The 27,025-nt window shown below is 42.4% G+C and overlaps 1 protein-coding gene across 4 annotated transcripts in view; it reads right to left on the bottom strand.

Moving 5' to 3' along the window:
- The window catches only part of PHLDB3 (pleckstrin homology like domain family B member 3), a 57,626-nt gene extending 32,117 nt beyond the window's left edge, over positions 1-25,509 (bottom strand). For 2 of the 4 annotated variants that reach the window (XM_072425631.1, XM_072425628.1), the window contains exons 1-2: positions 25,337-25,509; positions 3,995-4,230 (exon numbers count right to left, since the gene is read on the bottom strand). In XM_072425631.1, the coding sequence (XP_072281732.1) occupies positions 3,995-4,222 (228 nt within the window). In that variant the 5' untranslated portion in view covers positions 4,223-4,230; positions 25,337-25,509. Of the gene's footprint in view, positions 1-3,994; positions 4,231-5,145; positions 5,230-5,341; positions 5,402-25,336 lie in introns of those variants that run through there. The other 2 variants (XM_072425629.1, XM_072425630.1) reach the window with 2 other exon arrangements.
- Positions 25,510-27,025: the final 1,516 nt, after the last annotated feature.

A 27,025-nucleotide genomic window follows, 5' to 3' on the forward strand; every position in this document is an offset into this window, starting at 1 on the left:
CCAACCATGCTCAGGCTCTTTGTAAACCCAAATAATATTGTTATTAATAATAATAATTTTAAACAGGATTTATATAGCGCCAACATAATATGCAGCACTTTACATAAATAGGGGTTGCAAATGACAGACAGATACAGACAGTGACACAGGAGGAGGAGAGGACCCTGCCCTGAAGAGCTTACAATCCAGGACTTAATTTACTGCTGTCCATTGGAGAAATACTAAAAATATGTCTGGGGACCAGAGTTGGACAGTCCTGATCTATAGCCAAATGTGCTACAGATGTGAACATCTGGCCATCTTTTAAGACATATCACCATCCGAACAGATCTGAGCAGGTAAGCTCAGATGAACTTTAAAAAACAATATATAGACCCATTGCTGCCACAGGAAGCTTTTCTTTTTTGACAAAAATAGTTATTTCACACAAAGCATAGAATTAATATTATGATGGGTTTCCCATTCACGATCATGGGAGAGACAGGCTCCCTTTAATCTACTTCTCTAGCACTCTGCCTAGGCATGCCATGCATTTTGATATCGTACTTTGTACCCATGCGGCGTGCCATCTCCTGGGGTTTGCCAATTGCAGCGAAAACTCAAAACCTATTAACTTAATTAAAATGCAACTCCTTCATCAAACCTCAGTTCAGAGGCTGTTATAGTTCTCCTACCCAAATCTTCCAATTTGAGTTTATTCTTAACTACATTTTTATGAGTGCAAGAGTCGTAATAGGAAATCCTGGGAACAGAAATACACCAGCATGTTCGTTTTTTACATATGACTCCTGCCAAGTGAATTTAACCCAAGTATATTGCCGTATAAGCCATATTTCATGCAAGGATCTGTCTATGGCATAACCTATAGCTTTGTGCAGTCTGGAGGAGGAATCAGTAAATTAATTTGAGGGATTAATTAATTAATTAATTAATAAAGGGAGAAGTGACAATTCTGGGTAGTTACTATGGTTGAATAAGATGGTTAACCGATTGATAAAGAACAAAATGCTTTCCCCTATCAGTTTTTGATCTACATTCTACTCAAAGGTTGAAAAAAATGGATTCAAAGAATTCAACAATGTGAAAGTTTTCCTCTAATTGATAATAAAAACTTTCATAGCGTTGCAGGTTAGTATGTTACTGTTACCAACCAACTCCCCAGCATCTGGAATAAAAGCGTGGGTTTTTGGTTTACAAGGAATGTGCAGTGTTTAGTATACATATTCTTTATTTATTTATAAATGTACAAGGCTGGTAAAATAAACAGAATTAAAGTTTCCAATGTTTATTTGTAAAATAAAGATGTTATATATGCAAAAGATAGATTAAAAAATCAGTTTAAAAAGGTCTCCACATAGAGAATAGCTAAAGACAACTCTTTTTTAGCTTTGGATATATGGAAGTGGTGGTCAACCTACCAAAAATAGTGAGCTTTAAATCAGGTCTCTGACATCACTAAAGGACTGCGCATAATATTCAGGAAATTTAAGGCTGTCATATAGTGCTGACATGTAACAGAAGACATGTAAAAGCGATAGTCACAGAATAAGCCATGCTGCAAGAGATGGTCAGAGACTATGGACATGCCACCGAAGATGATTAGAGACTATGGGCATGCTGCTAGAGATGATCCGAGACTATGGGCATGCTGCAAGAAAAGATCAGAGACTATGGACATGCTGCAGGACATTGTTAGAAACTATGAACATGCTACCGTAGATGATCCGAGATTATGGACATGCTGCTAGAGATGGTCAGAGACTATGGACATGCTTAAAGAGATGGTCAGAGACTATGGACATGCTGTAAGAGGTGGTCAGAAACTAAGGACACAGTGCAGGAGATGGTCAGAGACTATAGACACCCTGCAGGAGATAATCAGAGACTATGAACATGCTGGAAGAGATGATCAGAGACTATAGACATGCTGCAATAGATGGTCAGAGACTATGGACACCCTGCAGGAGATAATCAGAGACTATGAACATGCTGGAAGAGATGATCAGAGACTATAGATATATTTCAAGAGATGGTCAGGACTACTGACGTGCTGCAAGAGGCAATCTGAGACTGTAGGCAAGGAGATGGTCAGAGACTATGGGTATGCAGCAAAATATGGTTATTGATCAAGGACATGCTACAAGCGATAGTCACGAACTATAGACATTCTGAAGGTTACTGATATATTACAACAGATGGTCAGAGATGCACCCTGGCTGCAGGTTGGGCACTAGGCGTGCATAGAGCAGTCAGAGCCTCCATTAGATTTTTGTTTTTCTGCAGGATTTCCCCTTTCATGAGAATTCCCCTTATAAACAGCTACAATTTTGCATTTCCCATCACTTTCTGTCTGAGTGAGAATGCTCATCAGGAATAGTGAGAACTCAGCAATAAAGACCTAAGAGGGGCTGGAACCCTTCTCACGCTACCCACACCGATCTAAAAAAAGTTTTAGCTCTACACTTTAAAAATGATTAAAACTTTCCTCAGCCATTACATTTACCCTTTCAAGCCTTTCCAGCGACGCTTCCGAGCTGCCCACACTACACAAGCAATGTACTGTACTACTAAATTTGTCCTCCTTCAATGGTTTATTTACAATCAAACAGACGCTTGTGGGAAACTTCCTGTCCTGAGCACTTGGCAATCCTTCGTTTTAACATTTAACCCCCAAACGGGTCAGATCTCCACCAAATGAAACCCCCTGTATGTGTTTAATTGGCATGTTCACCGCATGAAGGTCTTCAAAAGAGTTAATTCGCTGGCTCTAGAACGTGAAGAGCGAATAATTATCCTTCATGAGCATTGGGGGCCATTTGTTTGAAGCAAGATTAATGAACGCGACATTTCCTCTTAGAGAGAATAAAAAATTGGAACAAGGAATGTCAGAGAACGGCGGTTCTGTGATTGGGCAACCCAACCCAGGAGTACAACATACATTGATAGGAACCGGGTACATTATAAAAGGAATGCCCACGGTACTTGGTGTGTTGGTAACAAATATCAGAGCTTGGAATATTGCAGATGCCCCTGCCCCCCCTCTTGCCCAGCTTGCATCACCACACTTATTCTATAGGTACCCACCTCTCACTCTCATTATACAGGGCAGTCAATCCTAACCCAAGCCTTCATAGGGAATATTGGATTTCTTTAATAATAATATACTTTTACTGTGTTTTATTTGACTCATAAGGTCTTTTAATAGTTATCTTTACTGGGTTTTTATAATTTATTATATAATTAATGTTTATTATACTGTCATTGTTGCTGAAATCAATAACAAGAAGCCCTGATGAATAGGGGTCACCTATAGTCCCTGTTAACGTGTCGGCTGATTTGACCAATAATGCCTTCTGCACTAAAAAAGTTAACATTGCGTGATTCTTTCTATAATTTCCCAATATAGATCTCAGGGAATAAAGCTGTGAACTAAAATTTTATATATAGTATCCAAATTGAGTTATTGGAATAAACTCACTTTTAATTTGATATTCATCACAAATGAGAAGTGACTACTGAAATGAACTATCCAGACACCTCACACCTGACTTCACGGAGCATCAAAGCACAGCCAGCCGTGATGACCTCTCAGCAGTGTGTTATAAATAAAGCCAATGCAATACCAAACTTTGCACGTAGGCCGACAACATGATTTGCATTATTTACATGAAGCTGATCACGCCTACATATACTGTATATCTATAAATGGATGTAGTACTTATTTTTGTCCCACATGTAGAAGGGTGTCACCCAGTAGACAGTGACCACAATTTCCGAGCCTGCAATTATTTGTCTGGTCTCAGCTCCGCCCTCTGGCACACCTGCACGACCACATATTCCAAAGACATGGGCAAGCTGGGCTGATCCATCCAACCAAAAATAAACTATCAATCATAGTACTAACATGGTGACATTGGGAAAGGATGGGGGTATTGCTGAAGTGCTCACTCTTGCCCTTTGTCACCCCCCCCCACTTCACAATTTCAGAACTCACCTGAGTGTGTGCACTCTCTGTACTGCTGGTCTCTTCGTCATCAGTGCTGTCCGTCACTCGCCCTCCCTCTGAAGACGTAGAATCCCCCTCCATCTCCTCCACCGAGGGCTCCCACAAGCTCTCCTCTTTCCTTTCTGGGGACATGGATTTAGCTTTGTGATTGGCTGGTTGTAGGTGATGGGGAAGTTCTGGCTGCCCCAGGAGTGTCCCTGGGCGTCCGACCACCATGGGTTACCCTGTCAAGAGAAGACAAATGAGCCTTTTAGAGACAAACACCCAGGTTGGTACATATATAATATATAACATATAATAAATGCATAAAACAACATAAAACACAATAGTAATCAAACACAATAATAAGACAAATAAAAAAATGTGCCAGCAACAACACATCACACAGGGCCAGGGCACAGCAGCCACATTTTACCTATAATCAGAGATTGTATTAGACAAAAGGGCCCTTAGCAAACATGTTAGGGCCCCTAATTCACAGCATTACTTCACCCTGCCAATCATTTGGAGCCCTGGAGAAGTAGAGGTCCTGAGCAATTACCCAGTTTGCCTCCACTAAATCCAGCCCTATCTATAATGATAGCAATGAAAATGACATTACTAGAATCAGAAAGACACACAGAGAAGCACCAGATGGGGTCAGTCATGGGTTAAGGCAAAATGGGGTCCCTAGGCAGGGTAGCAGATTTGCCCCATGCCATATTTTTGATTGCCTTTAATACGGATTTACACCGAGCCACCCCAAAACTTGCATTGGATCTTCTCCTTTAGACCCCTTAACAATGTATTCTTCACAATGAAGGTGCACAGCCGTTACCAACTACACTATATCCCTTATTTAATAAAAAAGTATAAAGGGCCCCTAGACGTTCACTGGGCCACAGACTTGGGCCCCTTGTGCAAAGGCAATTTTGAACAAAATGAGGCCCCAGGTAAATATAAAGTGGAGACTGCAAATGCACAACATTCCAGCTCCCTGAACAATTACAGATCTACAATCTAGGGCTCTGGAGAAGGTAGGGGCAAATGCCCCTTTTGCCCCACCCTGGCTTTTAGCATTGGGCTCAGGATTCAGGTGCTTGCACCTTTAAGCTGCATTTCGTGTTCCCATCCCACACCCTCATGTATGGTTCAGCTACCTTTACGCGTCTGCTTTTCCCATGAATAAGAATGATCTGTTTGCTCAGCATTTTCTTTAAATATACTCCAGATTGTGATTCAGCCCCCGCCATCCTGTACCAAACAAGCTTGTCCTAAAATCAGAACCCAAAACCCAAACACTGAGAGATTGCATATTCACATTGTGCAATACACGGCGGGTGAATCTGCACTCACAGCGCTCCCAGGCTCAGGCTTGGCGTCACTTCTGTTTCTCCAGCTGAAACTTAGAAGTGGGGACTTTCGGTCTCCTCCAATGGGGGCGGGAAGTGAGGGGGATCCTCTGCTGTGCCAAATCTATTTGGAAATTCCCAAGGCAGGAATGGCAATGGTCCCTACAACTGATGAGAGCTGGCAGCAGCAATTTACAGGACTTTCCACTGACATGTCAATAGATGTAACGCCACTTTCGCTCTACGTGAACTTTAGAACTTCCCCTTTGAAGCAAAAAACCCAATATATCCTCTTTCATGTAAAAAGTCCCTAGTGAGCACTCACAGAAAAGAGAGTCTAATGTGCACGAAATAGGAATATATTCCTGCCATACCCCATTCATATTATTATAATCTTGTATTATATAGCGCCAACATAGGACACAGCGCTGTACAAAGTCAGGAAATGATCTGTCCCTTGCAACTGTTCTTATAACTTTTATGATTGCTTCTAGCAAAAGGTATTTCTGCAGCTGTCCCTTGATCAGTTATCCATCCTGCAGGATCACTTAATGATCAACAGCTGTTGTTTCCTATGGAGGGGGACGTAGTGGGGTGCCTCCTGCACGCCCTCCGCTGGCCATAGAATGAACAGTGCTGTCTGTAGCACACTCATTCTTTCTTATTATCACACAAATGATCATTCCCAGTTACACTTATTACCATGATATTGATAAGTAGAAAGTAATAGAAGGTAATGAAAAACAAATAGCTTTGGGTTCCCTTCTGTGCTGCTTACATGTGGACAGAGATAAATATTTGGGTCATATGATCACTGAAAAAGGGTAGAATTAGAGGGCAGACTCCAAGAGATCATGTAAAAAATACATTGACCTTTCAACGTGTAACCAGCACTAATGGAAGCCTACAGCAGCATTTTCACCAGGAAATGCATTTCAGCTTATACTTCATATATATATCAGAGCTTCGATAAAAATAGGTCATGGGACAAATTCGAAGTCTGCCATGGCTGTATCATGGGGCCCATTTCTCCTTGTCATTCACGCTAAGGAAAATTGGCTCATTTAGGAGGGCTGCACGCTAATAGTCATCACTCATGCAATACAAAAGGCACTAAGGTGACAACAATGGACTTCAGCATAAACCTGCTTTATAAAATATTTAATTCTAAAAACCCCTATGGCTTGTCAGTGGGTATACAAAGGCTGCTTATTACCAGCTGCAGGGAGCAATCAATCTTCCCCGACAATACAACAGCCAGGGACCGCAGGCTAGGAAAAACTTTTAGTAGAAATGACAGGTGCTCATTATTTATTATGTATATATATATATATATATATATATATATGCAAACACCTGGTGCTTTCAGATAAGAGGGATCATGTCACTTTCTTCTATATGCCCCAGCAGCCAATCAGTAGACCAGATCACCATCATATGGCCAAAGGAGTAATGTAACCCCACCCCCAAGCAACCCACAGCAGCTAACATGCTGGAATATCTTCATGTAAATGGTCCCTTGCAGAGAATTCATACGAGTAACCATTCCATGGGCTATTTACTGCCGAATGCACACAACCAACGGTTCCAGGCTTTGTATTTGCCTGCACTGGATCAGTACATCTCTGTACAAACCTCCAACCATGAATTTGTATTATTCCATCCCGGCTCCGGATACATCTCCCATTTAATGGGAGCTTAATGATGCATTACCTCCATTCACATAGAGATTTAATGCCTTGTTATTGTTGTATTAAGCTATGGCAGGGAGGAAGGATTGAGGAACCCCCCTGTGTTGTCACTCTGCACAGTCCTGATAAAGAGGAAGCATTATGTAAAGCCAACGTTCGCCTCGGATGTTTCCATTATTAATTGCTTGGCATGTCATATATTCCAGATTCTGCACACTTTATACATATATATATATATATATATATCAGATGTGCAATCAGCATCCTTGTTGAACAACTGGTGTGGTTATATTGACAATATTTCTTCTATTTCAAAGCATAACTATATGTATTCCTATTTCTACCAATTGTTGACACACATCTACATTTGTTAAAGTTACTTTGCACTCCCCCTTGTACGTCACAGCCCTCTCCTTTTTTAGGGAGCATCTACTTACTGTCTGTGTTGGCCCAGTTTCTCCAATCACCTTTCTTAAAGCAGGTGGGACAGAGAAAAGGGTAATAGTATAGAGGAACATTTAGGCGCTGGGGCTGCAGACATTACATGCAAGATAGTGGCACCCAATATCAGTCTTGGGTCATTTAGATAGATCAATGATATCTAAAATATGTTAAATGAATTTTTATTTTAATGAAGGGTTTGTTGTTGGATGGTCTGGGGACAGGGCCTCTTTAAAAGCTACCCTGTAGCTCCATAGTGCTCACAATCCATCCAATACAACTCTATAATACTCTGCACTCACAGTATGTCCTCAGTCTTCTGGGTTTGACAATGCTGGACATTATTCAAGGCTGAGGACATCTAGTGGTCAAAAAAGTATTGCAAGTGACAGTGTCAGAGAGGAGCTGACTATTTTTGCCATATTTTTGACACAACCCAGACCAGCAAATTATTTACATGGATAAAAAAATTGGGCCAGATTAAAAGAAATGGATCTAAGATGCTATAAAGGGGTCACAAAACTACAGTCCAAATGCACATATTGTAATTTATCCATCCTCGAGTGGAGTTTCCCCTTTAGGGCGAAGGTAATAAAAAATCTGCCATGTCGCGGTTTGGGAGTGGGAGCAGTCATTTGTTCTCACGTTGGGTGTAGCGAGTATGAATTTACCAGGTCAGACAATGCTATTATTTAATCCCAGGCTTGTTGTGACATGTGTGTGCACAGTGGTACGTACACAGCTACAACGCAAACATGTCAAACCAAAAAAAAAAAAAAAAAAAAAACAAAATCAGATCCTTTGGACTTTTTAGAGACACACCAATATGAACAGATATTTCATGCAGCATTTTTGGTGAGGGTGACAACACTCTGCTTGTTGTCCATATTTTTTCCTGGGTTGTCAGGCTGGAGAATATGGCCATGCCTACAATAATTGACCAATGGTAATAAATAAAACTTGTCTTCATTCCATCTCTTATTTTAGACCTGGTGATGTCTTCACTAGGACTTCTCAACTCGGGTAGATAATAGATGGTAGGAGGCCATGGCAGGATTTGGTACATTGCCCACATGTAATCCTGAGCCTCTGTGATTGAAAGACCTAAAGGCCAATGAATAAAAGCTCAGATCAATGACAACCAGGCTGGAATGGGGAGGGGTAAATGATGTAGGACGTCCTCCGGCCAAGGAGGCGGGCTCTGACTTGCTGCAGCTTCAAATGCATATTTTGTGCAAGCAAGCAACTTCAATGCAGGAGACGAATCTGGCTAACTTAACACTAAAGGGAAGGCTGGAGGGCAGATTTAGGATTTAATTAATAGGGAAACAAAACTTGGAGGCTATGGGAAGAATAAGGAGAATATCATCTACAAAACTCTATTGTTGTATAGCATTGATGTTTTAAATAGAAATGTAATTGGAATATTGTAAATTGAAGAACATCTGCTGTAGAAGTTCTATAATTATGTTTATATGTATATTTTAATTATTATTAGGTTTGCTTTTAAGGCTTCTCGGGTCCCATAGCATCAAAGAAACTCTTGTTAAATGAACTTGTAATTTCCTCCTGCTTTTCCTCTAATCTTCCAGTCTCATTTACACATTTATTTTTGGTAATTGGTCCTCTGGCTTTTTCCTAATTGTAGAGTGCATTGGGGGCCCCTTTGTAATTTTCTCGGTTGGCCTGATGCCTTCTCTGTTATTGCCCCGTACAGCCTCTGCTGATCAATCTGCAGATCTCTTTCAGCTGCTGTCAATCCCTGCTGGCGTCCTTGACATCAACACACACACAAGCATGTTTGCATTATATATTTGCATTATGTGTTCCTAGCTACAGTGTCAAGCTATACTGGTTAACCCCAGGTATGCCAATAGGAGCCTATCCTTAAGGGCCATCTGAGTAGGAAGGTAGCCCATATTGCCTTCAGGATAGCTTCAGTTCTCGGAATTTGAGACTCCACAAACTTTTCAATGGGATTCAACTCAATGTTGACTCTATAAAGCTGTTCATGATCCATCAGGTCTGGATTTGTACTTCCTACTCATGAACCAATTGGCATACCATGCCCCTGTATTTGTATCACAGCCCAAAATCAGATGCCATAGCCACACGGAGGTTAGAGGTGAAGAATTTGGTGGAGTCAGCTTGCCCATGTTGTGTCCGTACACCTAACTTTGATGACTAGAGGAGTCAGAAAACCTTATTCTGCTAGCGGTTTGATTCTTGGTATAGTGCAGGCTTTCATGACTTTTTAACTTTCAGATTCTTGGGTAAGACCTTCGATAAGTATTTCATCCACAGCTTACAATACGTCAACTTAGTGGACATTAGAAAAATGCTTCCTATGTTGATAGCCAGTAGGAAGAATGTCACCCTTACAGATCATTGGTGTCACCTAAACTGATCTGAGAGGCAAATTGTAAGCCCTAGCAATCTCTAGAGAAACCCTAGGGTTCCACAGATCCCTGGTTGGGAAACACTGCTCTAGAGAATCCAGGGGTTCAATGGAGTCTTTGAACAATGGTAGGGAAACATTGATGTAGATGATAGGACTGGGTGAACTGTAAATACACAACTGATACACTTATGTCAGTGTTGGGTAGATCTTGGAGATATAACCCACATAACAATTTCTTCTATAATGTATGGATCAAAGGCTGTGGACCTCTGATGGTCACATTGACTTTATGGCCAAAAGTATGTAGAGATGCCTTCGAAATATGTAAACCCTTTAATAAAGAGTTTAGAATATTATCTCCAACCAACATTGTGGTTTGGTTAAGGGCATTTTCTTTTCCAGCATGACTGTCCCCTTGTGCGCAAAGACCAACTCCATAGCTTGTTGACTTTGGTGCAGATGTTGTTGAGTGGGCTGAACAAAGACCACATGCTTCAATCTTACTGACCAGCTTTGGAACGAATTTGAATGCCGATTGTGAGTCAAGTCTTCGCATCCAACATCAACTGACCTCAATAAAGATTTGGGACGGGCACTAATTTCCAAAACCACAAATTTTGAGGGAAGGCTTTCCAGAAGAGGAGGTTGTATAGCTGTAAAAGTGGTCTATGGCTTCGGAAAACGACGTCCTACCAGATACTTTTGTGATGGTCCACAAACATGAAGCCATTCAATGTATTTCTATTTCTAAGATCTCTGTGCCAGGTTTTTGACTCTTCACACCTGGTGAGCTCATTTTAATGTTCTCCTATTCTACCTGGTGCATTTTTTGTCTCTTTGATACATTGGGCCTGATTCATGTTCTACAAAACTGGAGAAGATAGACTTTCCTGGGGGAACCTAGGTGACCCAACCACCCCCAGAAAAGATTTCCTAAAAATCATTTGCTATTAGTTGGCAAATGTTTTCAATCCTGGTCCAGATGTGTTCCAGGTTTGCTGGGTCACCCAGGTTCCAACATGATAGTCTTTCCTCTCCAGTCTTGGAGAACTTTCATCAGGTCCATTCTAGGAGGAGCACCAAAACCACACAAAAGTGGTTGAGAACACCCAGAGCTCCAGGTGGACAGGAGCAGAGTCAAGAATTTTGACAGGGAGATCTGGATTCTAGGGTATTCAATACATCTAAGAAGCCAGGGGCTGACTCAGCCTGCCAGACTTTACCTATAGCAAAAATATCCTTTTTTTGGTGGATAGACCCTTTAATTATATCACCAGCCTCATGCCAAGTTGCATGACCATGAACACATCCCACACAGTGCCTGACACAGCCGCTGATGGTACTTTGTCCAGTCAAACACCTACGTGGTAAAAGATTTGCAGCACACTTCACTTTAGATATACAGCATGGCCGAACCCGTCAGCGTTTGCGTCATCTGGGGTTTTGGCTTTGGGACAATTTCATTACGTGCTTCTACTTTACTGTCCTGGCACGGTGTACATGGGATAATATTCTAATGGGCTCTGTGTCACCGGTTATTATAAGCAGCCCAGAGTTTTTAAAACTTTTGCCAGGATTGGTTTTCCCTGATTTTACTCATTAGCTAATTGTTCCCCTTTTTTTGTATGTTGTAGTCAGATAAAGCAGAACAAGGCTGAGACATACATGGTGCAAAACAATTTCTTCTTGTTTAGATGGTAGATATATAGACAACTGTGTCATGAAGAACAGACTGGGCCTGGATCTCTGCAGACTATGCTGCAGCCTAACACAGGACCAGAGAGAGAGAGGAGAGAGAGAGAGAGAGAGAGGAGCAAGAGAGAGAGAGGGGAGAGAGGGGAGAGAGGAGCGAAAGAGAGAAGAGAGAGGGAAGGGAGGAAGAAAGAGGGAAGGGAGGAAGAAAGAGAGAGGGGAAAGAGGAGCGAAAGAGAGAAGAGAGAGAGGAGCGAAAGAGAGAAGAGAGAGAGGAGCGAAAGAGAGAAGAGAGAGAGGAGCGAAAGAGAGAAGAGAGAGGAGCGAAAGAGAGAGGGAAAGGAGGAAGAAAGAGAGGGGAGAGAGAAGCGAAAGAGAAAGGGAAGAGACGAGCGAAAGAAAGAGGGGAGTGAAAGAGAGGAGCGAAAGAGAGAGGGGAGAGAGGAGCGAAAGAGAGAGGGGAGAGAGAGAGGAGCGAAAGAGAAAGGGAAGAGACGAGCAAAAGAGGGGAGTGAAAGAGAGAGGGGAGAGAGGAGCGAAAGAGAGAGGGGAGAGAGGAGTGAAAGAGAGAGGGGAGAGAGGAAGAAAGGAAGAAGGGAGGGAAAAGGGAGAGAGAGAGAAGCAGGCAGCATTGTTTTTCTTTTCAGAAAGCCTAGCATGGCATAGACACCCCCCTCTCCAACTCCCTAAATAAATACTTTAAACCAACTTTTAATTTATAATCTAAAACTTATATATTTTTTTAATGTTGACAATAAAAATGTAAAAAACATAAAACATTATAAAAATTCCCTTTCAGTTTCATTTTCTCTATGGCATACATTGTCTGCATTGCTTTGTTATCCTTTATTATCACATTACCAGAAGTCCAATATCCCATGCAGTGTAATCTGGAAACTTGTGAGATATAGGACAGGTTTGACTTGCCCTACAAGTATTTCGGATACCTCTGTGCAAGGTCCCTTGTTATATATAGGAGTCAGTTTACTAAAAGAGTGGAGGCTGTTCATTTTTTTAAGCAAATGTTTATGTCAATAAGCCACTCCACACCAACAGGTTGTTTTTGCTTGAACACGATTGGATAGTCAAAGCAAGGACAGCGTCACATTGTTTATTAGGATTACATCTTTGCTAAGTGTACAGCCTTCACTCCTTTAGTAAATCAGCCTGACCTGTAACATGCAATGTTCCTTTCTCCAAACAAAAAAGTCCAAATTTAATAGGTTCATGTAAATATTTTGAATGGGTCGGTTCCAAGGAGAGGCTGTGACATGGTGACACATCGCCCTGGCATCTCAGCTTGTGTGTATAGTACACAGCTGGTAAATAGCACGGCATTCATAAATCACCTGATATGACTGAAGTTATTTATGTGTTTGTATGTAAATGTAATACATGGGAAATGCATAATTTAAAGGGTCCACCAAATTTTTTTTCAGTTTGCATTGAATGAGTTAATTTGCTTAGTGACTTCTTATGAATGAAGCAAAAACATTCCTGCACCCGGGTTCCCAGCTTTGCCCATCTGCAGAACAGATTCACCCTGCATGTTGAGCTTTTCATATAATTGGCATTGTTGGCTATGCAACAGAAGACAATGTGTTACCCATCCTGAAGCAGGGGAATTTTAGCAGAATTCACTCTTCTTCATTCTTAATGGCACCCAACATACTATCATAGGCTGCAATGTATTCCAACAATAGTACATGCCTGGTATTTCCACCACGGTGGCACATTGGGCAGCCCATTCAAATGGCAATGAAATGAGAGGGAACAAGCAAACACATGCTCTAAACCAGCAAACACATAGGTGTAAATGGGCCCAATAACTATCAATCGGTAAACTTTAATCAGATTGGTTCAAGTGAAACCACCATTAGATGTTTCTGGGCCCCATACCACATAAACTTCCTAAGCCCCTTCCTGTGTAAAAATCAGGGCATTTGATCAGGGCATGGTACAGAAGTACCCCTTGTCCCCTTCAATGGCAGCCCTGGGTTCCCTTGATCTGGTACCAATACCAAATTACTGCATGTCTCCTTGATCCAAAGCCTGAATCCCCACGGAAATTTGTGAGCCCCGATTGAAAGAACTATAGGGGTTTTTGCCCAGCGCCCCATCCTTATCTTGCACTCCTGTATACCTTAATATACCTGGCCTCCAATTCCAAGCTCATAGCATTTATACTTCCTAATCTCAACGGCCAATTTAAAATAATTCAATTGAACGCATGCCACGCTGTTTTAGGATTAAACCCTGCTCCACCCCACCCCCTTCCTCCTCAAGCTGGGTTACTAGGTCAGCTAATTAATGACAGACAACACAGAAAAATGTCTTTTCCTAACAGCTGTTTGCGCACAAGTGTCATTAGGGCTAAATTGCATTGACCAGCAAAGGGTAAGTTTGTTGTAGCTGAGGACAAGCACTAAAATTTGCTTTTATGGACTAATTAGCAACTAAGGGGCCAACTCATGGTCAGGGTTTCTCCATGCAAGGGATATGAAGATTTGTGTGTGATAAACCAATATAGAATCCAATATAAAAATGAAAACACATCCTACAAAATATCCATCAAGTTACAGATATGGATAATAGTCCACTTTTCAATAACTTGCAGGGATTCCATTAAGTAGCCTACATGGTTTCTGGTTTTTGAACAAAAAAAATAGTCCAGTACACTATGCAGTTTCTGGTAATATTGGTGTCAACTTGGGACGACTCTTGGGACACACCAGCAAGGCCACTTCTGCAGATGACATAGGATAAGTGCATGGACGGGGTTCTTGTCCTGAATTGCACTTTATTGCAACATGCTGTTGACAGTTGGGCTGCAAACTGTTTTCCCAGTGTTTAGAGGTCCTGCCCCAGACGACTGAATTGGATCTGGTTTTCATGTGAGATCCAGATTTTTGTTAAACCAATGTGTGGTGGAATCAGGGCCAGGAGAAGAGCAAGGGGAGCATATGGAAGGAGCCTACTGTGATAACCTTGGAGGCTGCAAGTGGACCTGGAAGTGTCCGTGTTCACTTTGATGGATCTCCAAATAGTTGGAGAGACCGGAAGCAGTCAGAGATGTATTAAGCCCTTGCCCAGTACCTCCCATGACCTAAGGCAGCTCCTACTGGAGATTGGCAAAGCCCAATGGACTACTTGAAGCCTGCTAGCTCACAGGGTCATCTTATCAATATGTCTTTGACAGATGCTCCCATACCTACTCAATTATACATTAATGATCCATTGAGACATTCCTACAATTTGACAAGAGATGAGCAAGAAATGGAAAAATAATTTCTACCAGTGATGCAGAGTAGGTAATGGGATTGCCTTTGGGTATACATGAACTGATAATAAGAAATCCAAATAACCAATGTATAGCATGCAGTGCAATCCCAACGACCCCAGAATTCCAAGATCAATGGTGGGATCTAATGCGTTTCTAGCAGCGGTTCAATGGGTAGCCAATTAGAACATCCTTTTCAGGATAAAGGAACAGTTGCCTGCATAATTATCAACATAATTATTCCCACTATGGTACAGCCACCTTCATACCCATAGATTTATTACCCAAGCAAAAAAAAACCCATCCTTCAACCATTATATTGGTTGACTTGCACAGGAAGTGAAAATAAAATCTATCCAATTAGGACCCAACAGAAAATAAAGATCTGGAACTCCACCAGTAAGTCATTTTATCTATTTATAGATTTTAGAATTGTAAAAAAAAATAATAATATATACAAATCTAAAAAAGCTAAATGTTATAAAGTGCGTTGGAACCCAGACGGTCAGGTTCCAATGATATCATGTAACCTTTGTGTTCCTAACTGTATGTTCTTTTGAACTCTTGCTATTATTTATCACTTTTTAACATGCTGTCACCTTATTTTCCCATGATACATCTGCCATGATTAACAGCAGGAGCTCTTGGCTAGATTGCATAGAACTGGGTATGTCTACAGTCAATGCTGCACCTTCACCCCAGCTCACTCCAGCAGTGGATGAGCACATTGAATTGCATTGCGTATTATGAAATAATTATCTACCTGTGTGTTTGTCTTTACTTCCATATGTTTGTATTCATGGAACATGTTTTCATGCTGGGTTGTGATAGGTGGAGCCTGTTATGCAAGCCTTGGAACATTCCGCATTATTTGTCCCTGAGATTCTTAAGATATGATGCCATTTTTATGGGTATGTGAACCCTACCAAAGAATCTCCATTTTTTGGTTCTTTCTGGTCTGTTAAATACACCATTGAAAGTGTTTTGTTATATCTGATAAGTGAAAGAAAACTCAGCCACCACATCAAAGGACTGGTAAGGTGCAATATTTCACAAGGTTTGAAGAAATGTTGCTGCCATAAACACCACAAGACATCGGCTGTTATCTTTGTCATCCGGTAAAGCTTGTTTTTTCGCTCTTCTAAGATTTGGTTTCATTTTAATACTAGGGAATATCTTCAAGTCTTGATAACTGTGATTTGTAAAGCTACGTACACACTTCCAATTATTATCGTTGGAAAACGAACGACGAACGATCCTGCACGATATCTACGAACGATCGTATAGCACCGATCCTGCACATAGAGATAACGACACGATCGTTCGTAGATAGTGTACACACAATAGATACGATCGTTTGAGCGATAGAGGAACTATGTGCACGACAGGAAAGTGAACGAACGTTCGTTCATTACGCATGGTCAGAACACGGACGATCAACGAACGATCGTACACACGAACGATGTTCAACGATCGTCGTCCAATCCGATCCGCCGATCCGGTCGTTCGTTTCCAATGACTTTCCTCGTTCGTCGGCGTCGTTGGTTACTTTTTTAACGAACGATTTTTGCCCAATCGATTGTTCGTCGTTCGTTTTGAACGATAAAAATTGGAAGTGTGTACGCACCTTAACTCCCAATAGATGGCAGATCAAAGTTATGGAAAATACAATCCCATGGCTCTTAAGGCCCAGATAAATTTTACTATATGGGGTGATCATTAGAAAGTCAATATGTTGAAGGGTTCCAAAGAACCAAGTACATCAAGCCTTAATGATACTGGACTGGAATATAACTGGAATTCTAGACCAAAGAAGTAAATAAATCCTGGGAATATCATTTTGCTTTGGGGCTCATGAACTAGAGCAGATCATATGATGTTTCCAAACTTGAAATCCCAAGATTTCCATACTTCTTTGTGCCCCTTTCCCTTTCCGGCACAGTACCGCTAAGCACTAATCATGGAGGACTCTCAAAGAAAATGCTGTGGTTTTTTTGAAGTCATTCATCTGCTAGTTTGTAGGACCTCAAGAACATTCGAGCATTTCCCTCTTCATCTCTCCATTTAACTTGAGTATGGCCACTACAAACTCGACACTGCTTAGGAACATCAAACACCTAAAAAAGACTCACCAGGAACCCAACACTCTACAACCTCTGTCTCCTCCCAGTACATGGTGGAAATCTAACTGATCAATGTTCTTGATGAGACATCTAATGGCCAACGTCCACAGATCATTATATTTTGACCTACAGTTCCTGTTGTTAATCATGACACAGACTTGTAATTGGAATACTCAATGACAGGTTATCATCAACTTGTCAAGCAGCAATAAACAACAAAAAGGGTTCAAAGGAACAAATTGACAACATTTTTGGAAGCCGCCAGAAGATACATCAAAGTCACCTCTGGACATTACAGAATGGTCAGATCAGCAGGTGCAACGTGACTACCCTCAGGGCAGCAACTATGCAAACTGCTATAAAAACTTGTAAAATCCGCTCTGTCAACTCAATGGAGGTGAGTGGAGGAAAGAGATGAGGATCTCAGAGAGGACCATTAGTGATGAGGTTCAGAGGTTCTAAACTGCCCCATCCACCGTTCCCCCAACAGCAGCTGGGGTATCGGAGACACAGGAGATAGTCACTAGGTCTGGACAGGACAGTTACGTCCAGGACCATAGATGGCCTGCAGGAAACCTATGGAGATGATGAATATTGACTTCTCCTCCAGAAAATATAGTTCCTTGGTCTCCATGATGATCTCCTGGCTTTGGTACTTTCTAATACCCAGTAATAGCATTGTAAAACAAGATATTTAATGAATGTAGAAAGGTTTCATATAAAATTTTTATTTGCATACCAATGTGGCAGTAAAAAAGGAACCATGAAAGGCAAAATAAAATCAGATTCAATAAAAGTGAAAAACAATAGAAAATTATTCTCAGAAATTCACACATTTTGTGTAGTTTCGGAGGGAAAAAAAGGTGTAATCTTGTCATCATTTAAACCGTCAGTTCAACCAGCAATATACATTTCTGTGATAGCTGTGCCAGAGAGAAGAGGGAAGAGCGCATTTTTATATCATGAGAGACGCTCTCCAAAAACTGGTTCTACGTGTTTGTGGGTGACAGGGAGGTGATACTGATTCCTGTCAGAGATTTGAATAGTCAGGAAAAAGTAGATGAAACCGCATGGCTCAGTCACAGGCTGCACCTCATTTCCATGGCTGGATTTTTGCTCTCTTTGCATATGTTTGCCTGACAGCTATATTATACCCGAGAAAGATTTGTGACAGGTGCCGAGAACAGGCAAGGCTCATCCCACGGTCACGGTTCCATAGAAAGAGCGACGAGGCACTTGAGGCTGTTCTTCCTAAAAAGAAAGCATGGTGTGTCTTCTGTAGAACAATATATTAATATGTAAGAGTTGAAAATAGAAACATTGACAAAATAGAATTAAAGTTTAACTCTACCCAAGAAAATAGCTTCATGGGCAGCGTGGTGGCTCAGTGTATGACGTTTGCATGTTCTCCCCATTTTGGCTTTCTTCCAGGCAGTTTCCTCCCACAACCCAATGCGGTTAGTTGTTTTTTTCTCAAAAATTGGTTTTCCCTTTGAAGAACAGTTGGTGACAGGGCTTTGGAAAGTGCCGTTAGATATGTGGACACCATATAATAGCTTAATGGGGTTAAAATTGTCCATTTATATTCTGCCTGTGGGAGATTTTTCCTACTTTCTGCACCTATGATGCCCATACAGGAGGTACACGTATCATAGGGAATGAATGGCACCTTGGCAGATGTCTTCTTGCCAGTCACATGGACTAAGATCTTCTGATCTTCTTCTGGTGGTTTGCCCTTGGTTCAAGAGATCCTGCACCCACAGTATGACCACAGTCCTTAGACTTAGGACATCTTGTAGAGAAGAAGAGACACTCCAGGCAGTGTCGGAGTTGAATATTGTAGAGAGCATTGTGCTTTATTTTTCAACTGAGCTGAGAAACCATAGTAAAAAAGGCCAAAAGTTGGTCTTTAAGGCCCATCCAATTATCTTTTCTGTTTTGGACATTCAGAAACGAATCAAAACCTAGGATTTTATTGACAGCCTGTGCCCTGTCCCCAGTGGGTGCTTCATAGAACCAAACTCAGCAAAGTTTGATCAACCTTCACCTAAAATGATCATGAATGATTGTATCTGGTGACATTTAATAAGTGTCTGTACAATGCTTTAGGCTTCAAAAAAATCTGACCTTTTATCCACTGAATTACTGAACAGGAAGTTATCTGAGCTTGAAGAATTCATCATTCACAACTGAAACTTTAGTTCAAATATTTTTCATTCTAAAAGAACACTGAGGCCTCACCATGTACCTGTTAAGGTCATCCATAACTATTTGACAAGCCACCATGTGTTTTTAGTTTCTTGAACCTTTGAAGTTGAAGGTATGGTTTATAACTTTGAAGGGTGCTCCTGCTGAAATGTTGCTCCTCATTAGAGCTGACAAAAACCTGCACCATATTTCATCGTAACGTTTCCTGAAGACCTGCCGGAGACTGTACAACATCAATCTGCCCGATGATAAACCCTACAGAGCACCTCAGGCTTAGAAAAACAGGAAAAGGCTCACAGATGGCTTTACATCCACCTCCTACATGCTAAGTAGATGCTTCAAAGTTCACCTGTCAATTGTGTGCTGTTAAGGTGGCAAATTGGTCACTCTGCAGGGAAGAGAACGAGACTTGTCTAGGCAATGGTGGCCAAACAAACATAAATAAGCCATGGGTAGTTCACAAAGGGCCAAACTGAATGTTTCTTTAGGGAAAAAAGGTGGACAAACTTTAGGAGCTCAAAAAGATGTTATGTGTTATGACAAGGGCTTGTCATTGCCAACATAAAAGGAGATATGTTCTTCTGCTATGTGCATCTCCACCATTGTTCTAGTTACACCTCCAGCTTTGATGACCCTGGCATCTCAGGAGGCTTCAAGCTCCTTGGGTGCTCCAGGCTTCTGCTATGTGCTCCTTCATCATAGCAAAATACTAGGTACACCTTCAGCTTTGATGGCCTTGTATCTCAGTAGGCTTCAAGCTCCACGTGTGCTCCAAGCTGTATGGTCAGGACATTAGCTGAAGTCTACACAGTCACAACCCTTCTTTGGCTTAAAGAGATTTCCCACCAGAAAGGAGATATGTTCTTCTACTTTGTGCCCCTTCACCATAGCAAAGGACTAGGTAGACCTCCACCTTTGATCGCCTGGCATCTCAGGAGGCTTTAGGCTCCTCGTGTGCTCCAAGCTGTATAGTCAGGACATCAGCTGACATCCACATGGTCACAACCTTTCTCTAGCTCTCTAGGACCTGCTCGATAAGCATTTTCACCTTGGGACAAGTACTGGAGGAATTGGTAAGGTCCCCCCAAAAAAACAGAATGGCAATGCTAGAATGAGTGAAAGGTAAACCACTATTTAATATTCTGAAGTTTTAAATCTATTTACACAAAGAGAAGCAACCAACCAGAACTGGACTGAGATTATTTGTTTGTACCAAAAATATAGCAAGGGCCTGAGGTTACTAGCAGTCACTTTGACATTACTGCTGGTACCGCAATGGTCACGCTAGGAATTATAGTTCCTGAAGGACTTCTACGACGTTGGTAATGTTAGTTTGCCCATGAATGACGGAAGCAGGCTATGCAGTTTATTAGCAGGGCCTGTATTTAATCCCCATCAATCCCTCCTTCACTCCGTATTGTTTACATCAGCTCGACCTGCCAGATGGTGCAGCATAAAAAGGTAAAAAGAAAAAAACACTGAACAGTTTGAAGGAGCCAAAACACTTTTTACGAGTTTTTATGTTAAGAGCTCAGCGGTCGGGCCTCGGCTCAGTGGCTTTTTCACCATTCATGGCCTCTCCATTCATACAGGAACTCACCCGGTGATTTATTGGGGGGCACACAGGCAGCTAATGGGGAAAACATAACAAAGGGGTCAGACTATGGAGGGACCAGGAAGGGGGGACTGTGACAGCAATCTTGTAGCACGTTAGAAAATAAGCAGGAATAATAATATTCTAGCATTGGAGCAGAGAAGTAAAACCTAACACTAAAATCTCATGGAGGATTTAACTGGGTACTGTTTGGAAATGGAAAGCAACCCAATTATAGAACTGGTAAGAAAACTCAAAATAGAAATGTTTAACTGCCCCTGGTTTGGAGACCCGGTCTCCCTTTATACCTCCAAACTGCCCCTGATTTGGAGGAACTGTCTCTCTTTTTACCTCCCATCTTCCGGATTTGGAAAAACTTCCCCTCTTTTTACCTCCTATCTGACCCTGATTTGGAGGAGCTGCCCCCCTTTATACCTCCCACCTGCCCCTGATTTGGAGGAACTGTCCCGCTTTTTACCTCCCATCTGCCCCCTTTATTCCTCCTATCTGCCCCTGAACTGGAGAAACTGACCCCCTTTTTACCTCCCATCTGCCCCTAATTTGGAGCAACTGCCCCTGATTTGGAGGAAGTACCCTTCTTTTTACCTCCCATCTGCCCCCTTTATACCTCCCATCTGTCTTTGATTTTGTACCCCTTCATACTTCCATGGTGCCCCTGATTCCTAATAAATGTACGTCTTCATACCTCCCAACTGCCCCTGATTTTGAGGGACTATTCCTCTTTATACTTTCCAACTGCCCCCTCAATTGGAGGGACTGTCCTCTTCGAAATCAGAGACAGTTTGGGGGTACGAAGAGGAACAAGTCACCAAGTTGGGGACAGATGGGAGGTATAAAGTGGAACAGTCCTTTCAAATTAGGGGCAGTTTAGAGTTTTGAAGGACTGTCCCTCTTCATACTCCCCAACTGCCCCTAAGCCCTACGGACTGTGACTCTTTCAGATCCCTCTGTCCCCATTTCCTCCTCGCTTGTCATTTTTTGGGGGTGGATATTCACACCTCTATAAAAATGTATTATTTCATCAAAAGGGCAGAGAACAAATGAATGAGCCCCCCCCCCCCTCCTCCATGGGAAAGCCGCTCTGTGTATTGTTATCACCATTGACATAAACAGAGTAACTGGATCTGGATGCAGGGACTTGGGTTACACCTCCCCATTGTTTTAGGTACACAGCCTCCAGAAAGTGCAGCTGTCCAATGCAGAATCTCCTCTTGCTGCCCCAGGGGTCAGTCTGTGACGTTGAAGGTGCCGTATGTTGATGCTTTGAAGGGACAGCATAATGACTTCATTTAAAATACTCCAAGAGTCACCTTTGGTTGTAACCTGTTTATATAGCAAATGCATTAAATACTTTCATCAGTGGCCACCAGGCATCTAAATCTACTCTGTGTGCTCCAAATGTCTTTACAAACACAGAGATTACATTGTAAAAGTAGCAAATACATCATCACTGTGCTATATCTCGAATGAGCACAGAGCAGTCATGTGGGAGGGGCTCAGTGGGCCCGCCCACTACAGGCTGTCTGTAGAAAACCACAGAGGGGCGGAGACCAGACCAGTCACCCTGCACAAGGAGAGACAGCAGCAGTGACCGGTCTTTATCACAGGAAGTCATAATCTTTTCTCAGTATTTTAGAAATATTTTTCAGCTTTTGTCTGCATCTCCAATAGACTTCCTTCAGGATCAAAAATTAAAATTGCCTGACTTGAAAGAGGGATTGTACAACAAGATTGCAGGGCCAGCTTACTGAGCAGCGATTGGACAATCCACTTTGAAAAAGCCGTTTCAAGTCTTTTCGGTAACTGATCCTCATTTCCTTTCCTAGCCCATTGAATGAAATTCAGTAATCACCATAATCAATGCCAGACGCGCTCAGGCCCGGCATGGAGCCATACAAACACAGACTCCAATTACGGCGTTTACAAACCGTTCCTGCTCTGGGTACAATTTCCTGCTCAGCTCAACAGTTTACAGTGAACGGCTTGATAAAAGCCCCCCTCCCCCAAAGCCGTCTCTATTCACATTTCCAGCTGATTTAAAATGCGTCAGGTGGGACAATGGCAGCTCACAATGCCATTTAGGTGACGGTGATTACATACAGAGCTCTGCTTTAATGGGATGTTCTGCACAATGGCTGCTTGTCCAATCAGAACTCATCTGGCTGGCTTGGCTTGGACACCCTCTGAGCCGATGACCTGGGACAACTATGCAAAAAGCCCAGCGGCCGGCATTTGTTATGGATTCATCCCAGTAAAACTTACTGCTAATTGGCAGTATGCAAAATGCAGATTTTCCACTGCTGACTACTCAGCAACCACACTCTGTAATAAACCATTTCATGTGTTCATGTCCCAACACGGGCTTAAAGGATCCGTTCACATGGATTAGTATCAGCATACAGCAATCAATACTTGTACGATCAATAGAAAATATCCAACTTGGCCAATTGAGATTCTTTGATTCCATCCGCCATATTGATTGCTGTTGGCTGATCAATTCCAGAATCAAAGATGGAATTATTAAAATGATAATTTGGACTGATTGCATATCACCTCGCATACAGCCAGCCAATATTTTCCCAATCACCGGCCACAAATTAATCCCCAGCTATTATTATTATTACCCAATAATAAACAGGATTTATATGGCGCCAACATATTACGCACCGCTGTACATTAAATACGGCTATCAGGGTGAAAAAAATGCTCATGTGTGCCCAGGATTACCCCCATCATATCGCAAGGAAAATGATCAAACTATCAATCGCCTTCTCCAGAGCGCCAATGGCCCGAATGGTACAGGGGGCAGGGAACTGGACTGCTGTGCGTTGGAGCCCCCACTTTATACTTGCCCAGGACCCCCCACCTCCGGCACAGGGGGCAGGGAACTGGAGTGCTGCATCTTTGGTGCCCCCCATTTATATTCACCTAGACCCCCAACCAGACAAAATGGCGAAGGGTGTAGGGAGCTGGAGTGCTGCATCTTCGGGCCCCCCAGTTTAGATTTGCCCCTTCTCCATACCCCAATCAAGAAAATTGCACAGGAGACAGGAATCTGAAATGCTGCACTGTTGGGGGCCCCAGTTCATATTGGCCCAGGCCCCCCCAACTTCTCCAAACCTCCAACCAATGAAATGGCACAGGGAGCAGAAACCTGAAATGTTGCACCTTTAGGGCCCCCAGTTTATATTTGCACGGGTCCCCCAACTTCTACAGAGCCCCAGATGACAGAATGGCACAGGGGGAAGGGAATTGGAATGCTGTGCATTGGAGCCCACACTTGCCTAGGACCCCCACCTTCCGCACAAGAGGCAGGGAGCTGGAGTGCTGCATCTTTGGGGCCCCCTGTTTATATTTACCTAGGCCCCCCAACCCAACAATATGGCAAAGGGTGAAGGGAGCTGGAGTGTTGCATCTTCGGGACCCCCAGTTTAGATTTGGCCCATTCTCCAAACCCCAATCAAGAAAATTGCACAGGAATCTGAAATGCTGCACTGTTAGAGCCCCCAGTTCATATTTGCCCAGGTCCCCCGACTTCTCCAAACCTCCAACCAATAAAATGGCACAGGGAGCAGAAACCTGAATTGTTGCACCTTTAGGGCTCCCAGTTTATATTTGCACGGGTCCCCCAACTTCTCCAGAGCCCCAGATGACAGAATGGCACAGGGTGCAGGGAGCTGTAGTGTTGCACCTTTGGTGGCCCCAGTTTTTATGATATATCTGCCCAGGTCCGCACATTCTCCAAAACCCCAACCAACAAAATAGCAAAAGGTGCAGGAAGTTGGAATGCTGCACCTTTGGGGTCCCCACTTTACATTTGCTCGGGCCCCCCATGTTCTCCAGAGCTCCAATAAACCAAATGGCACAGGGGCAAGGAGCTAGAGTGCCGAACAATTGGAGCCCCAACTGACCAAACGGCTGCACCTTTGGGACCCCTACTTTATATTTGCCGGGGCCCTTTTTTTTCTATACCAGTTTGCCAAGCTTAACCCTCTGCAACATATCAAAGTACAACTCATGACATTGTTACATCCAGACTGATCCATCCAATTATTTACAACTTCCTATTACCATCAACCCAAAATTACGCAACAATCTTTCCAAAACTTTCACCCTCTGCTGGGATTTGTAGTGCCGGGACTGTCAGTTGTCCAATAGTCATCAGAAAACGTATTTCTAGAGATGTTCTGCTGCATTAAGTCCATGGCAATGCCGCAGTCTATGCAAATAATTGGTCATTCCAATGTTCAATTGAGCAATTTGTCGATTTGCAAAATTGATCGACAAGGTGTCTTTTTTAAACCAGCGAATAGAAATCAAAATAATTTTTTAGATCACGATTCAGTTATGTATGAAAATGATTAAAAAAATATCGAACAAATGTGGAATGCTCGCAGCCAATCAGATGAATGAATCTAACTGATCGTAATATTGATCTATAGAAAACCACATAGCGTACACCTAGCACTGCTCATCCATCGATCGTCCACATTGATCCTAGGATTAGGGGTCAGTGAGCAATGACCGTCAGCATGTTGTTCATCTTACCTTAAATAAGCGTGCGTCCACTTGTGTGCTCCAAGGACAAAGTCCCTCTGCTACCTTTCCAGCACAGGTTACCCTCCAGACTACAGGCACAGATCCTGATGTACAGATCCCAGTTACAAAGTAACAATAGGAGTTCCAGAAATCCCAACTTGGTGTGAAAGAAGTTCAAATCTCAATGTGACAGAGTGAATGATTCACAGATACTGGCTGTGTGCTGGGCCCGCCCCTATCTCTGGGGCATGGCCCTCCCCCCTCCTCCTCCCTCTCCATTCTCGCTCAATCCCTATCATTTCTGTTTTCTTGCACACAATGCGAATTGATCGGAATTGTATTTTCAACATATAAATTGATCTGATCGGTTACAAATTGAGATCTCTTTCAAAAAAAATTCTTGTTCAATTTTTGATCAACATTCTAATTATGGGTGAAAAGTGATTGGTAGAAAAATTCTTTTTCATTGATTGCTTTCCAATTGATTGTGTAATTGATCAGATAGACTTGTGTTAAGGTGCGTACACACTTCCAATTTTTATCGTTCAAAACGAACGACGAACGAACGACGAACGATCGATTGGGCAAAAATCGTTCGTAAAAAAAGTAACCAACGACGCCGACGAACGAGGAAAGTCGTTGGAAACGAACGACCGGACCGGCGGATCGGATTGGACGACGATCGTTGAACATCGTTCGTGTGTACAATCGTTCCTTGATCGTCCATGGTCTGAGCATGCGTAATGAACGAACGTTCGTTCACTTTCCTGTCGTGCACATAGTTCCTCTATCGCTCAAACGATTGTATCTATTGTGTGTACAATATCTACGAACGATCGTGTCGTTACCTCTATGTGCAGGATCGGTGCTATACGATCGTTCGTATATATCGTGCATGAACGTTCGCCGTTCGTTTTCCAACGATAATAATTGGAAGTGTGTACGTAGCTTAAACCTAGGGTTCAATAGAGTCCTTGTTAAGAATGACTGATATAGAGATACCCCTAGGAGGTCAAAATTAAGACCATGTGACCTGCAAATTCAGGAGGAAGGGAAGGTAATACCTGCATCTAATCTGTTTTCATTTGGATTCCCTTTCTTCTCTCACTTGTTTTCTATTATAGGGCTTGTGCTTCTCTTTCATTCTCTTCTTTCTCCTCTCTCTCCCCCCCTCTCTCTCTCTCTCTCTCTCTCTCTCTTTCTCTCTCTCTTTTTCCTCTCCTCTCCCCTCTCTCTCTCTCTCACTCTCCCCTCTCTCTCTCCTCTCTCCCTTCTCTCTCTCCTCTCTCCCTCTTTTCTTCTTCTCTCTCTCTCCTCTCTCTCTATTTTCCTCTTCTCTCTCTCTCTCTCCCCTCTCTCTCCCCCTCTATCTTACTCATTCTCTCTATCTCCTCTCTCTCTCTTCTCTATCTCTCTCTCACTCATTCTCCTCTCTCTCTCTCTCTATTTATCTCTCTCTCTCTCTCTTCCTCTTCTCTCTCTCTCTATCTCTCTCTCACTCTCCTCTCTCTCTTCTTTCTCTCTTTTCCTCTTCTCTCTCCTCTCTCTCTCTCTCTCCTCTCTCTTGTCTGTATTAGTCTGTCATTTGCAATCCCTATTTATTGTACAGCGCTGCGTAATATGTTGGCGCTATATAAATCCTGTTTATTATTATTAATAATAATAATAATAATAATAATACAAGGTAACTCAGCATAA

Source organism: Pyxicephalus adspersus, chromosome 11, assembly GCF_032062135.1.
Source record: "Pyxicephalus adspersus chromosome 11, UCB_Pads_2.0, whole genome shotgun sequence".
In the NCBI taxonomy this organism is placed as follows: Eukaryota; Metazoa; Chordata; class Amphibia; order Anura; family Pyxicephalidae; genus Pyxicephalus; species Pyxicephalus adspersus.